The sequence below is a fragment of the Peromyscus maniculatus genome, chromosome X (assembly GCF_049852395.1).
Source record: "Peromyscus maniculatus bairdii isolate BWxNUB_F1_BW_parent chromosome X, HU_Pman_BW_mat_3.1, whole genome shotgun sequence".
NCBI classification, from domain to species: Eukaryota; Metazoa; Chordata; class Mammalia; order Rodentia; family Cricetidae; genus Peromyscus; species Peromyscus maniculatus.
The window spans coordinates 114,135,761-114,148,926 of NC_134875.1; the positions used below are offsets into that span (position 1 = coordinate 114,135,761).

General features: G+C 40.4%; 1 protein-coding gene across 4 annotated transcripts in view; it reads right to left on the reverse strand.

Moving 5' to 3' along the window:
* Nucleotides 1–347: 347 nt before the first annotated feature.
* Nucleotides 348–13,166, reverse strand: part of Nhs (NHS actin remodeling regulator) — a 336,047-nt gene continuing 323,228 nt past the window's right edge. For all 4 annotated transcript variants that reach the window (XM_006973226.4, XM_006973225.4, XM_076561914.1 and 1 more), the window contains 4 exons: nt 11,179–11,310; nt 7,226–10,204; nt 6,808–6,934; nt 348–4,518 (listed from right to left, as the gene is read on the reverse strand). In XM_006973226.4, the coding sequence (XP_006973288.1) occupies nt 3,912–4,518; nt 6,808–6,934; nt 7,226–10,204; nt 11,179–11,310 (3,845 nt within the window). In that variant the 3' untranslated portion in view covers nt 348–3,911. The remainder of the gene's footprint in view (nt 4,519–6,807; nt 6,935–7,225; nt 10,205–11,178; nt 11,311–13,166) is intronic.

Here is a 13,166-nt window from a genome sequence, read left to right on the forward strand (position 1 = left end):
GTTTCTCTGTGTAGCTTTGTGCCTTTCCTGGAACTGGCTTTGTAGCCCAGGCTGGCCTCGAACTCAGAGATCCGCCTGCCTCTGCCTCCTGCTGGGATTAAAAGTGTATGCCACCACCGCCCAGCTAAAGTCACAAATCTTAACTTGGTGTAGAAAGGAGCCACAAGTAGCTTGGGCAATGGAAATATCGTTCCCTACTAAAAATGAAACGAGATTAGTATCTGTTATTGATACCATGCTTTCTTGCTAATAAACCCCTCCTTTATATCTGATTGCCTATGAAACACTTCCTGCTTGTGAAACCTCCAAACTATAGTTACACAAAAATAAAGAGAAAACCCAGTTCGTTAATTGCAGTCACGTTTATTTGCAGTCTCTATACACACTTTCTAGGTAATCAAACTGTTCTGATACATTTTTGAGAGGGGTTCACAATGAAACTGTCACCGCTTTTACTAAAAATAAATACAAGACTTAAAGTGTTGCACAGCTGTAAAATATACAAAGGCTTGGATTGAATGTAAACGTTGAAAACATTTTACAAAAGAAACCATCTTTGCAACAATTTAAAAAGTTCATATTTACAAATGTTACAAAAATACAAAATGGATGCAAGTCCAAAAACCATTGTCTTTTCGGCCAGCATGAACTGGTTCTAGTACCAAAATAGTTACACCATAACCTTCAGAGTTCAAACTTTGTTACTATCTCATCCTCTAAGCAACCACCACTACAGAGAATGTGCTCACTGGCAAGAGCAAACGGGATGTTTTGTTTGCCACAACTAGTCCATGTCCTCTACTTAGCCAAAAACAAAAAAAAGAAAAAAATCAAACCAGAATCACCAGAAAGCAAGAAAGTAAAACAGAATTCCCCCACACAACATAAACTTGTTGGATAAACACAGAAGAAGAAGAAAATAGCATCAGTGCAAACAACAGAAGAATAGTTTCAATTTGTTTTGGGTTTATTTTGTTGTTGTTGCTGTTGTTTGTTTTAATTTTTTTAAACAATACCTAATGTGTGTACCCTGCTTCAAGCTGACAGTGATGTTAAAGACAGCCCTGCATCTTGGTCTTATTTAGTATATTATAAAGCCGTGTAGACTATTCCAGATTTTTTAAGGATTTACTTGCTTTTAAAACTTTCATATTTAATATTTTGTCCACAGTGAATCTAAAATCCATCTTTATTTGGGATTTCTTTAAATCTATGAAATACAAAATAGAGAAACTCTGCTATAGATTTTTAGAGTAAACAAAATAAGTAAAACTATATTATAAGGGTTGGTTCTGTGATCATCACCTTAATGGTACCTTATTGCCTCACAATTCAAGTCAAACATGTATTTTTAAAAATATATGGTACGATTACTTAAATTAATGTCAATAATAAAAGGTGACATTTTTATTAAAGCCAATTTATGTGTTTTTCTATTCAAGGTTTAGAATCACTTTTAAAGCCCACATACCTTTCTTCACACTATAAAACCCCCTAGCTACACAAAAGCCATACTGCAAACGAACTGCTTTTATGAAAATTACAAATGATCACCTATTGTGACTGGAAATGATGGTTCCTTATCACATTTGTCTAAAAACTTGGATTTTTAAAATTTTGTGGAGCGGACTTCTCAAAGCATGAGACAGATTTGTGCCCGACCCCACATGATGTCAACCCATGCTGGTTGTGCGCATGTGTATGTTGTTTGTTGTTTTTGTTTTTGAATGAGTTACATGTTCCAATGATAAATGATGGTCACTTTTTTCAATCCCCAACATTTTTCTTTTAATAAAATTACAACACGTTGTATATGTTCAAACCCTTGACCAGGTAGTTTTTCTATCCCCAGCACACACTTGCTCTCTCGCTCTCTCGCTCTCTCTCTCATTCTCTCTCCCAGTTTCTCAGTCTCCTCCTCTACCCCTCCACCCCCAACACCCATTTTACATACACCAATGACAAGAACTTAACTAATACAATTTGGTAGTAAAGACAAATCATAGGAGAAGCCAGACTCCCCCCCGCCCCCAAACAAACAAAACACAAACAACAGATTCTTTAATTCTTAATCTGTAAATATTATTATAATGAATTTCTCTTGAAAGACATTGTCTTCTTAGACCAGACTTTCTCCTTCATTTAGCATGAGTTAATCCTTTCATCCATCTTCCTTTCTCCAATTCCACTTGCAGAGGCCTACAGCCAGCTGCCTATCAATCTCTTGGTAACCCTGGCGTGTTCTGTCATTGTCATCACGTTCTAGTCTTTCACAGATCAGACCTCTTCTCAGTTCTAATTTCTACTGCTCCATCAAAACCTATTCTAAGTACATAGGTGCTTATATTTCTGACATATGATTTCAAACACAGTATCAGTTCATGTTAAAATCAGAGGTGTGAGAACCACTTGCAGATTTCAACTTGTTACTATACTTTTTTTTTTTCAGTTTTAAGACAAGAAAATTCAAGTAATTTCAAGTAATTCAGCTTGTTTCCCTGCCTTCATTTTATCAGGGCACTTTCCCTGACATTTCCTTTCCCACCCACCACCCTCCCCTTTTGCCATCAAGCAGATCTAGTAAAACCAGACAAAAATTCGTTGTATGTAGCATTGTGAACCAGAGCTGCTCCCCATGCCCAGTTGAAGAGTGAATATAAATAATGCATATACACATACCTATTTCCCAACTACATTGTTCACAGTGTCATTTCTGTTAAGTTTTAGGTAGCATGAATCTCATCAGCACAGAGAGAAAGCTTCGCTGAAAACTCATCGCAGGTACTTACTGAGAATTCAATAGCTCTGTGGCATGCTTAGGTTTTATTTGTTAGTTTAAGAACCTGGAGCTAATTAAGAAGCTTAAAGAGTATATTCATTAGAGTATGACTCTTTGTCCCCAGTAGCCTTATATAAAACAAGACCTAAAATTAACTACTGGTTTCTCTACTCATTCTCCTTAAAGCAATCCATTGAAAAAATTAGATTCTAAAGGACACTGTTGAATGCTATTGGGGGAGGGGGGGTCTTTCCATTGAGAATGATGATTTCTCTCATTGGTTAAAAAAAATCAGAAGCATGCTTTTCATTCTGTTCAAATTGCCACATGGCAAATCACAGCCACAAACTGACATTAGCTTGTTTCTGCTATAATTTGTCACAACAATGATTAGGTCTGAATTCACTATTTTAAATTAATCACATTTCAGTACATGACCTCAATATTTCCATTATTTCACCAGTTTTAAATTCATATTTGAGGTTTATCACTCAGAAATCATGTTGGTGGACATTTAAATATGGTATCTGATATGAAAATGGTATTCACAGAATACAGTTATTATACTTTATTTGTGTGTGTCCTATAAACAGTTGGTGTGTGGTAGATAATTGGCCACTTGTCCACTCATCATTGATAAATCTATTTACACATTTTATCAAAAATATGGTATTTACATATGTGTAGTTCTTTCATCTAAATTTTGCTTTAGTTCATTTTAATGTAAAAAAATACCAAACCTCCAGAGTAATTTAATCTTCTTAAAGTATGACAGTGAGGGCTTTATTTTCGGAATAGGCAGCTCTGGGAAAATCTTGTCTAGGTTTCAAGAAAGTTAGATATTTTTGTATTCTCTATTATCACAAGGAATGAGATTGGGTAAATCAAACTATGCTAAAGAAAACCACGACAGACAGAACTGCTACCTAAAACATGAAAACTAATAAAAATGACTCAACCACTTTCTGTTTCTCCAACACATATTTAGAAGCTCATTGCCAAGCAATGATGCCACACCGCCCCCCTCCCGCGGCCCGCCCCGCCCTGTTGCCACTTCTCCCCCTCTATGGTGTCACAAAATCCTTTCCTTAGTAAGGGGTTAGACATCTGAGGTCAGCTTGGCCCAGGCAAACTATGTGGAGCTCTGGGAGGATCGGTCATCATGTGGGCTCCCGTCAGAGTTTTCAGTCTCTCCCTCGGAGATGGCCTGCATGGGCGTATTGTACAGGCGGCAGCGGACACTGTAGCGGCTGCTGCTGGCCACAGGCGGGGCCCGGGAACGTCCAACCCGCGATGACGCTGAGGTGGCGAAGCTTTTCGAGGAAAATCCTTCTGCATTGACTCGTGGAGAGCACGGTGACAGAGGGGACAGTGCTTCGGCCCCAGGTGTGCCCTGGTGGGCATCATCGGGGCTTTGTGGGGACTCTGAAGTGAACTCTCCAGGAGGCTTGGGCAGGATAGGGCTCTTCAGGATTTCCGTGGCAGACATGCGGTAACTAGAATCTGAGCGACTGCCTTTCTTGAGAAGCAGGAGCTTAAACTCTTCGTTGGATGTGTTGGACTTTTTGGCGTTTCGGTAGATGAGACCAGGAGACCTCTGGCTAGTCCCAGCTGTCACAGTGCTGCTGGTTGAAGGGACAGAGCTGGCGCCGCTGCTATTGCTGCCGAGGGGAACTCTGGACTTGCTTCTAACAGCCATGTCCCCAGAATCTTTTCTTCCAAGGACTTTCCTCTTGGATCTTTTAAGAAAAGAGAAAATGGGGTAAAAATCTTAGTCCACACCCAATTTTATGAACCAAGAAGTGTTCCATCTGATTCCCATATCTATTGTATTTAAAGAGCATCCTATATGGTAGAATACTAAGCTTTAGCACCATACTGAAGAAGGTTCATTACTGCCCCTCCTAGAGTTTAGGGGGGGAAATCCTGTCGACTTCTATTTACAGTGTGGGGAAAGCCTGCTGCTTTTTCCTCACTAAACCTGACTATACAATACAGAAGAATATTCTCGCACCAACAACCAGCTTCCAAATAATAAGTGCAGCAAGTGGAGAATGGCATCGGTGGGATACAGCTAGCCTTAGCTTGATACCTGATGGGCCTCGGTGACGAGCAATGGAGGTCTGTGCTGGAGACTAGCCTACACTTTACAAATTAAAACTAATTTTAATCTACTGCACATGAAAAATGAGTTAAGTGACTTTTAAAATAAATCAGTCTGCTTCTGAATACAAATACGACAACCCTTAGCTACTCAAGGACATCAACAGCATACCAAGCAGTACATCAAGTCTTTGTGAGGAATTGAAAACTCAGAATCTCTGGAGCTCTTAAAATATTATATAATCTAAGCTCTCAAGAGAGCAAAATAACTCTTGTCACTGGGATGTAAATAAACAAGACAAATCCTACACAAATACAAATCTAAGATTACCAAACTCCTTAACTCTACCTAACCTCGATTTCCATCATGAAACTATTGATCTTATTTTGAATTAAGTGGGCATAAACTCAATGAATCTTCAGCATAACTCAGTTATTCCTGACTCTGGTGGCATGATCTCTCACCAGTTGAAAACCTTGTGTGGTAAAGGGAATGTGAGCTTTGCCTTCCCAGATTCCTGAGGAGCGTGTGGCCATGCTGGCAACACTGTCAAGACTCCAACCCAACGCCTTTCTGATTCTACAACATGTGTCCTGCCCACTATTCCAGAAACACCACATAGTTCTCTGAGGGCTCATTAGCTTACATAGCAAATTAATAATTTGTGCTGAGTTTGGAGATAAAGTCTGAGGGTTAGAGGAATACAATCGGCCTTTAGACTGTGGGGAAGAACATAAACTGGCGAGTCTTGCCCTGTTTCTGGGGAAGATTGCCTGGTAAGGTACACACAGAGGGTACTACTAATGAAACCCTTAGGAAAATGTCGTTTCTAAAGAGCAGTGCTCCTTCTTTAAAGAAAAAGAAGAGCACAAACAGAAAAGAGAAACCCTTTTAAAACAGAAGCCCAAGGGGTGGCAAGAGAGATTTCTTCCAAAATCATAAGGCTGTGAAAAAGGAAAGATAATCCCCAGGTTCTATCCTTTGGGAATTCCATCTAGGTCCCCAAGGCCAGGTGGAGGAAGGGACTCATGTTTGTGGAAAGAGCACATGTAGTGTCTATCATTTGGTTCAGTGGCTATGAGTTTGCTTTCAAGGATGAGCTCTGGCTCTGCTCTTCTGGTCAGCAGCTATAATGGGTTGTTGCAGATACGGACCATTGCTAACGGGTTATAAAGGAACTAAAGAGAAAGTGTGCATGGGCAGCAAAGGTAGAACCAGGTTCTGGGAAAGCAACCCAAAGAACATCCCCTCTTCATGGGATATGGCCTTTCATTTTAGAGATAAAAGTCAGTGTCATGAAAGACATTTAATTTTTAAAAGGAAACAATAAAAGAGAGCAGTTTTCAGTTGTTCCAAGCTGAGATGGGCTCAGATTGTTTTGGCAAATCAACCTATGTTTGCATCAGCTAGTGTGAGATCACAGCTTCGAGCATATTTTGTTTATTTAAAAGCCAGGGGTTAAGGGTATAACTCAGTGGCAGAATGCTTTCCTAGCATGTGTAAGGTCCTGGGTTTGATCTCTAGTACCGCAGAGATAAATAAATACAAAATATAATATGCACAAGAGAGGTTACACTTAAGTTTGGGCTTCCACTCCAAGTCATCTAACCATGAATTGTTTTCACATGTAAGTTTGTTCCAAAATGTCTTTCATCGGGAAATCATCCAGTATCTTCCCTTCAGTGATTCTTACTGAACTCTCTTAATTGAACTCTATGTCTGTCTGTCTAGACTCATTTTCAAACATGCATACAAGTCTATGAAGTTGAGTTGGAAAGATAATTCTTCCTGGCTTGCTTTTGGTTTTGTTGTATTATTACAAGTGCAAACTGCTTTCCCATGTTTACATTCGATGAGAGGACCTTCAGGAGGCAAACCCTTTTCTGTGCCTTTTGTTTCTGGGAAATTGGTCACACTCTCTCACCTGTGAATGACAGCGAATAGATCCTCAGTTGTTCGAGGTTTGTTTGGAGACACAAACACACCCTCAGCTTCAGCTTGAGAGTCTTCACTGAGTGGTGAAGTGATGGAGTCATCACTTGGTGATGATTCTTAAAAATGAGAACAGAAACATCTTTAAGAGGCAGCTACACATCTCACTACCCTGTTTCCCTGACTCCAGGATCAAACAAGCAAAAGGTACCTTACCACGGTTTTTGAAATGAGAAAGATATCTGCCAAATATTAGTTCTTAAATAACAACAGCTTTCTTCTCAGTTGTTTTAATAAGTCAAAAAGAAATGGCAGAGGGAAACCAACACCCAGGGCTATAGAGAACTATAGCGAACACAGGAAACACTATAGGACACATTTCCACTCTAACAAAGGTATCATTAACTGACCTTTCAATGAAGTCTCATCCATACTTCCTTGGGTCTCCTCTGCTCTGCTGTTATCAGAGGCACTTTTGGGTGAAATACCTGAAGCAATATTTTCCTGCTCAGAACATTTTTCAGGGAATGAATTTATAGTTGACATCTCTGACTCATGGCGGATAGTCACAGGCACTTTGTCATGGTGGCGGCTCACAATACGATGCTTATGTTGACTGCTTATGTCTGTCATTCGAGTTGGTGAGTTAGCTTGAAATGTGATTCCATCCACAGATTCTGGTTTCACACCTTCTTCCCCTACTCCAGAGGGTGCCTTCTGTCCTTGTTGTGGGGCTCCATCTGGACTAGCTCCGTACTGCATCATTTTACTACCCAAATCACTGGGGCGGGCAGCAGACACCCTCTGAAATCCTCTTGAAAATCCACAGTTCTTACTTGGTATGTTTTCTGGAATAAGCTCACTTTCCATTCGTATTTGGTCTTTCACCACATTTGAATCTGGATGATTGCTACTAGCTGAGGTTACAGTTTCTGGATCGCAGTGACTCTTCACATCCAAAGTGGGGTTCTTTTCCAAATGTTTCTCTGGCCCCATTTCAACTGCAGAGGAATCTACAAAGGACAGGAGGGTGTCTTCAGCAGAGTACTGGCGCGATATTGATTTCTTTGCTGTGTGTGGCCTTGTTTTACCTGGAGATGAAGAAGCCACAGAAGCCACGGTGACAGTACTCTCTTCTAAGCAGGGGAGATCTGTATTGTTGCCCTCCGTTTGCTTAACTTCTTCAGACTTACTGATGGACCTCAGGTTGACCGATTTCAGGACTGTTGGTGTAATTGCAAGAGATGGTGGAGGATTTGATCTCAGCATATCTCCTACTGTGTTCTGTTTATGAGTAAAAACATGCAATGGGTGACGGTGGTGGAATGGTTTATTCAAAACATTATGAAGAGCACTTAGGTCAAGATGAGTAGGAGGTATAATTGGAAGTTCCAAATCTTTACTCAATGATAGGGCTCCATCCTTTAAAGATGGTTGCTGTAGTGAGGATTTCCTTTCTGGGACTTTAGGTTTTCTTTTGCTACCTCCAGGAGACAATGGACCTGAAAAGAAAGCCGTAGGGAAAGAGGAGGTTGGCGTCTCCGACTGGCTTGAGTAGCCACTTGATGGAGATGCTAAGCCAGCCAGCTTTTCTGGTGAAGCCAGTTTAAATTCATTGTCGACAGAAGGAAGAGATGGGGTGGTTGCCCTTGATTCTGACTGGGATGTCTGGGATTCAGAGCTCTCTGGAGATTTGATGCACTCGATAACTGTGGTACCCGTAGCAGTGCTTGAATTAGATAAGGATCTGTAAGGATCATTTGTTTTCAAGTCATTTAGAAGCCAGAGGTCTGCATAGTGAGTTGATTCAGCACCTTCATCTTTGAATGGTGAAATGTCTGTAGCATCCAACTGAGGTTCCTTAATAGCATGTTCACTCTGGTTTATCCAAGAAGAGTCCTGCTTTGCAGGCAGATTGGTGTTTTCCACTCGAGAAGGCGTGTTGGAGAAATCAAGAGGCAGCTTCATTTCCCTGGAACTGTGAGGCAGATGCTGACCAGTGCTTATCTTTGGTTCTTTCTTCTCAGAAATGTCTGCATTTTCATCGGACTTTCTCAACGATGAGCTGCGTTTAGGTGGAGTTGGCTTTGCCTTTGGTTTCCTGAAAGAGATGCTTGGTCTCCCCTGCCTCCTGTGGTCTATGTAGTCTTGCCAGGCACAGTCCGGAAGACTAGGAGGAACTCCTACACCCTGACCATTCTCTGGGCCCAGGCCTGCATAGTGACAGACATAGCTCTTATTACCTTTGAGACCACAGTCAAAGTGCATCGAGGTATAGTATCCTTCTGTGTCCACTGAGAAATGAGAGCTAGTATCTGCTTTGTCTGAAGGAGATTTTTCCAGAAAGCTATCATAGGTGCCCATGCTTGTGAAGCTTGGGCAGCCCAGGCTATCTGCCTTTGGACGCTCAGGACTAAAATCTTGGCGGCAGGATGCATCATGATGGTGGTGCAGATAATTCCACTCACTGTCGCTGGTATTGCTGTTGTTGGCATCATCCAGCAGATCTGCAACAGTGGAGGTGAAGGAGTTTGTCCGGTGGCCTCTTCCTTTATCCAAGTGGTCATTGTACTGTTCTGTCACAAAGACACTGGTGTCTTCATTAGCATTAGGAGCAGTGTTCAGTGACAATTCGGAGTCACAGTGCGAAGAGCCAGTGAGGGGAGGAGAAGCTGCTGGAGGGATTGTCTCTGAAGTCTGAGATGGGCATGTAGAGCTGCTCCCACTCCAGTTTCCACTGGACGACTGGTGGTCATCTTTCTGGTCCATGTGGCTGCTAAGGAGGACACTAGCCGTGGAAATGCAATGGATGGGGCTTCCAAAGGTGTCTGAGTTGGAGGAGATGTCACAGCTTCCAGAGTCAGCCGCCATTCGGGACAGGCGCGACCTCCCTCTCTCACTTAACTTGTGCTGAGGGCTGTGAAGATGTTGAGAACAGGCCAGGCCCAAAGCAGGCTGGTGGTCCTTTGCACTTGGGCTGCTCGGTGCTTCACTACAATCATTAGGGGTTCTTTCATGGTCACCCACGAAAGGCGCTCCTTCTTCATATGCTGAGGGCTTAGCACCAACTTTGGGTTCAGCATCTCCACCTCTATTTCCCTCCCGAGGGAGGCTCCGGGATCTTGTGCGGCTGCTCACTACAGGAGTAAACATGGTATCGCCTTTGTCAGCCAGAGCAGAGATGTTGCCAGCAGAATGAGAAAGGGAAGCTGCAATGCTTTGACCCCTTTGAGCTCTGATTCTCCTTCTGGATGGGGCAGCAATCAGAATATCTTCAGTTTGGCATTCAGAATCCCTGGTTCCGGACCTCCTATTGACAGTGTTGGAGGGGTCTGGGTTTGTGTGCACAATCACATTCCTTTCCCTGGCCACTGGTGATTCATCAGAATCTAGGGCACATGGAAAACACTGTTAGGTATTACATATTGGCAGACTAACAGGCATTTTGACCGGTGTTTCTAAATCTGTGTGCTACCATATTAGAACCTTCTCCTACAGAAAAAAAAAAAAAACAGTATCTAAAATTAGGAGAAAGTTCAAATGTTTTCTGTCCCTGATTTGTCTGTTTCTATCTACATGAATATTTGTATATGTGTACACACACACACACACACACACACACACATACATGTAACATGTATACTTATTGAGAGAAGATACACTTTTTTATGAATCATCTCTCTTCACATTAATTTACTTCAACAAGTGACTGCTTTCATAAAAGAAAATGATAAAATAATCAAAAAACAAAAAACAACTGAAGTACAAAATCTAGAGTCTGGCCACTACTTTCACGTGTGTTTTGAAATACAGCATAATGGAATAGAATTGTTTCATTATAAAAATTAAAGTCTTATTTACATGGAGCTGCTACCATAATATTTTGAAATTGGTAGAAATATTATAAATACATTAAATAGAAAAATTTTAAATGTCCCCAAAGGTATTATATTTTTAAGATTCCATTTTTGAATATATTTAAAATTTACTTGAAAAATAATTAAAACATAAAAGTATATTTATCTTCAAATGAAGCTACAGTTTAAAAAAAAACTCTCGCAATGAATCTTTGTTTATATCCCTATTTTAAAATGAAACATTTGAATTGGCAAGGCACATTATATTTCACCAGGAATGCTTAAATCTATAAGGTTAAGCCTTTATGTTCAAGAACAGAGTTAAAAAAATAATGCTGAAATGTTTTCTGAATGCAAAATAAATATACAGTAGTTTAAAACTACTACACATTAAAACATTCAACATTTATAAGGAATGTTATAGATGAAGGCAGTTGAAAGTGGGGACCCATTTCCTCTCCTTTCACCTTCACTAGACAGAAACCATGAACATTTTTATGACACACCTATTTCTTGTTGAACTCTTCTGGGAATCCCCGAGATGGTTTTCCGTCTCCTCAATTTTCGTCTCCGCTGTAGCACGGATTGTGAATGAACAAGAGAACAGCGTATACTAGCTTCTCTGTCAAAACCAACTCCTGCAACCCACAAATAGGTCTCATTAGCCTTAAAAGTAGCAGACAAATTTTCATTTACTTGCAACACAGTGATATTTATTGATTGGAAGTCAGGGAAGACTTTGGATTAAGCCTGTGAACAGAATATAAGGGAGAACTTCTTGAGCCCTTCTTGAAAGGTTTACTTCTAAATGCAGCTTCCCACAACAGCTTGGAAAGTCAAAAGCAACAATCAAAAGAAGAAAATGAAAAGAAAGAGAGTAAAGAAAGGGACATCAGCCAAGCTCTCTCACACTGAACTGGTTATACACCTCTAGTCACTATTATTTACTGGTCTATTTCTGGGCTCTCTGAAACTGATACCTTTGCATAGTAGATCAGTACCCAAGATGTGAACCTAATGTATCCTGACCCATTTCTTCATTAAAAGCGTCTTTGTGAGTTTTTCTCCCTCCACCTCGTAACTTCTCCAAGCATTTACACACACACACACACACACACACACACACACTGCTGTGAGGAAACACAACAGCACAACAGGTTAGGGCTTTCATCTTTTCAATAACCATCTAACTCTACTTTCTTCTTGTGACTAAACTGGGTGCTTTTTGGTTTGGAAATAAACATATGGAATTCCAATCAACTCTAAGATAGACTCCCCAGTCTTTAAAGTATTGTTTGTTATTATGCATGCAGGGACCAAACCTGGTGCTTATTGGTTCTTCTCTGTAATCACATTAGTAGCACTATATGCGGTTCTACTAAATTAGAACAACGAGGCAGAAGGTAAGGAACTCAAACTCTGTCAGGCACAATCACGCACTGTGCATTTTTCAGTGCAAGCTGTGGCTAAGAAATATGGAATGCCGCGCTTTGGGATTTGATCACCTCATCATTTGTCCTAACTGTTAAACCGTGGGTCTATATAGCATCACAGTGACATCAGTTTCTAGGCTCACTTTGAAATATCTGTGTCATGAGATGAATGATTACAATGTTATCAGAGAATTCATATGAAAGGTATTTTCCTTTCTTGCTTCCAATTACAAACTAAAATCCTTCATCTGAATCTTAATGATTATTGAATACATGATTCACAGACACTGCATATTATATGGACATCATTAACATTATTCTCATTGAAGCTCTTGAAATCATCATCTAATCTAGGCCTTCATCTTGAGAGTTCCTGAAATAAAACTGAGAGAAAAATCTTCTCTTTTTCCTAATCACAAGATGATGGCCCATAATCACAGTACTACATTTGAAAACAAGATTTTACTTACAGTACCAGAAAGGAAGCAGGGCTGCTAATAGTCAGATGTTCTTAGACTGAAAATTAGTTTAAAGGGTGCCAGAATGATCCATTTTGGCAGATGAACTCCCCTAACATATCTCCTTTAGATTATAGAGGTCAGACAAGTGCACATCTTTAGAATAATTTATCCCATAAGTTGAATAGGTCAGCAGGAAAATTAAGTCTCAGCTCACGACACAACCAGCCAATGCATTAGAGTACCTCTCATTCAGGAGGGAAAATAATATCTGTCCCAGATACCCAGTCCATTTGTTCCCCACTCTGGGTGAGAGAAATCTGAGTGGAATTAATAATAGCAATGTCCAAAATTCTTCTCAGGGTACATGCAATCTTTAGTTATGGGAAATAAAGATGAAAGCCAGTCATAGTGGGACTGTTTTTGAAATTTTCATTGCATAAATAAGGTAAAAGGAAACTACAAGAGGGTTTAAAAACTACCAATGTGGAGATCACTTAATTTGGAGGAGAATGGTTGAGAACAAAGTATAATTCTTTTTCTCTTTCTCTGTCTCTGTCTCTCTCTGTATCTCTCTCTCACACACACACATGCATACAAATC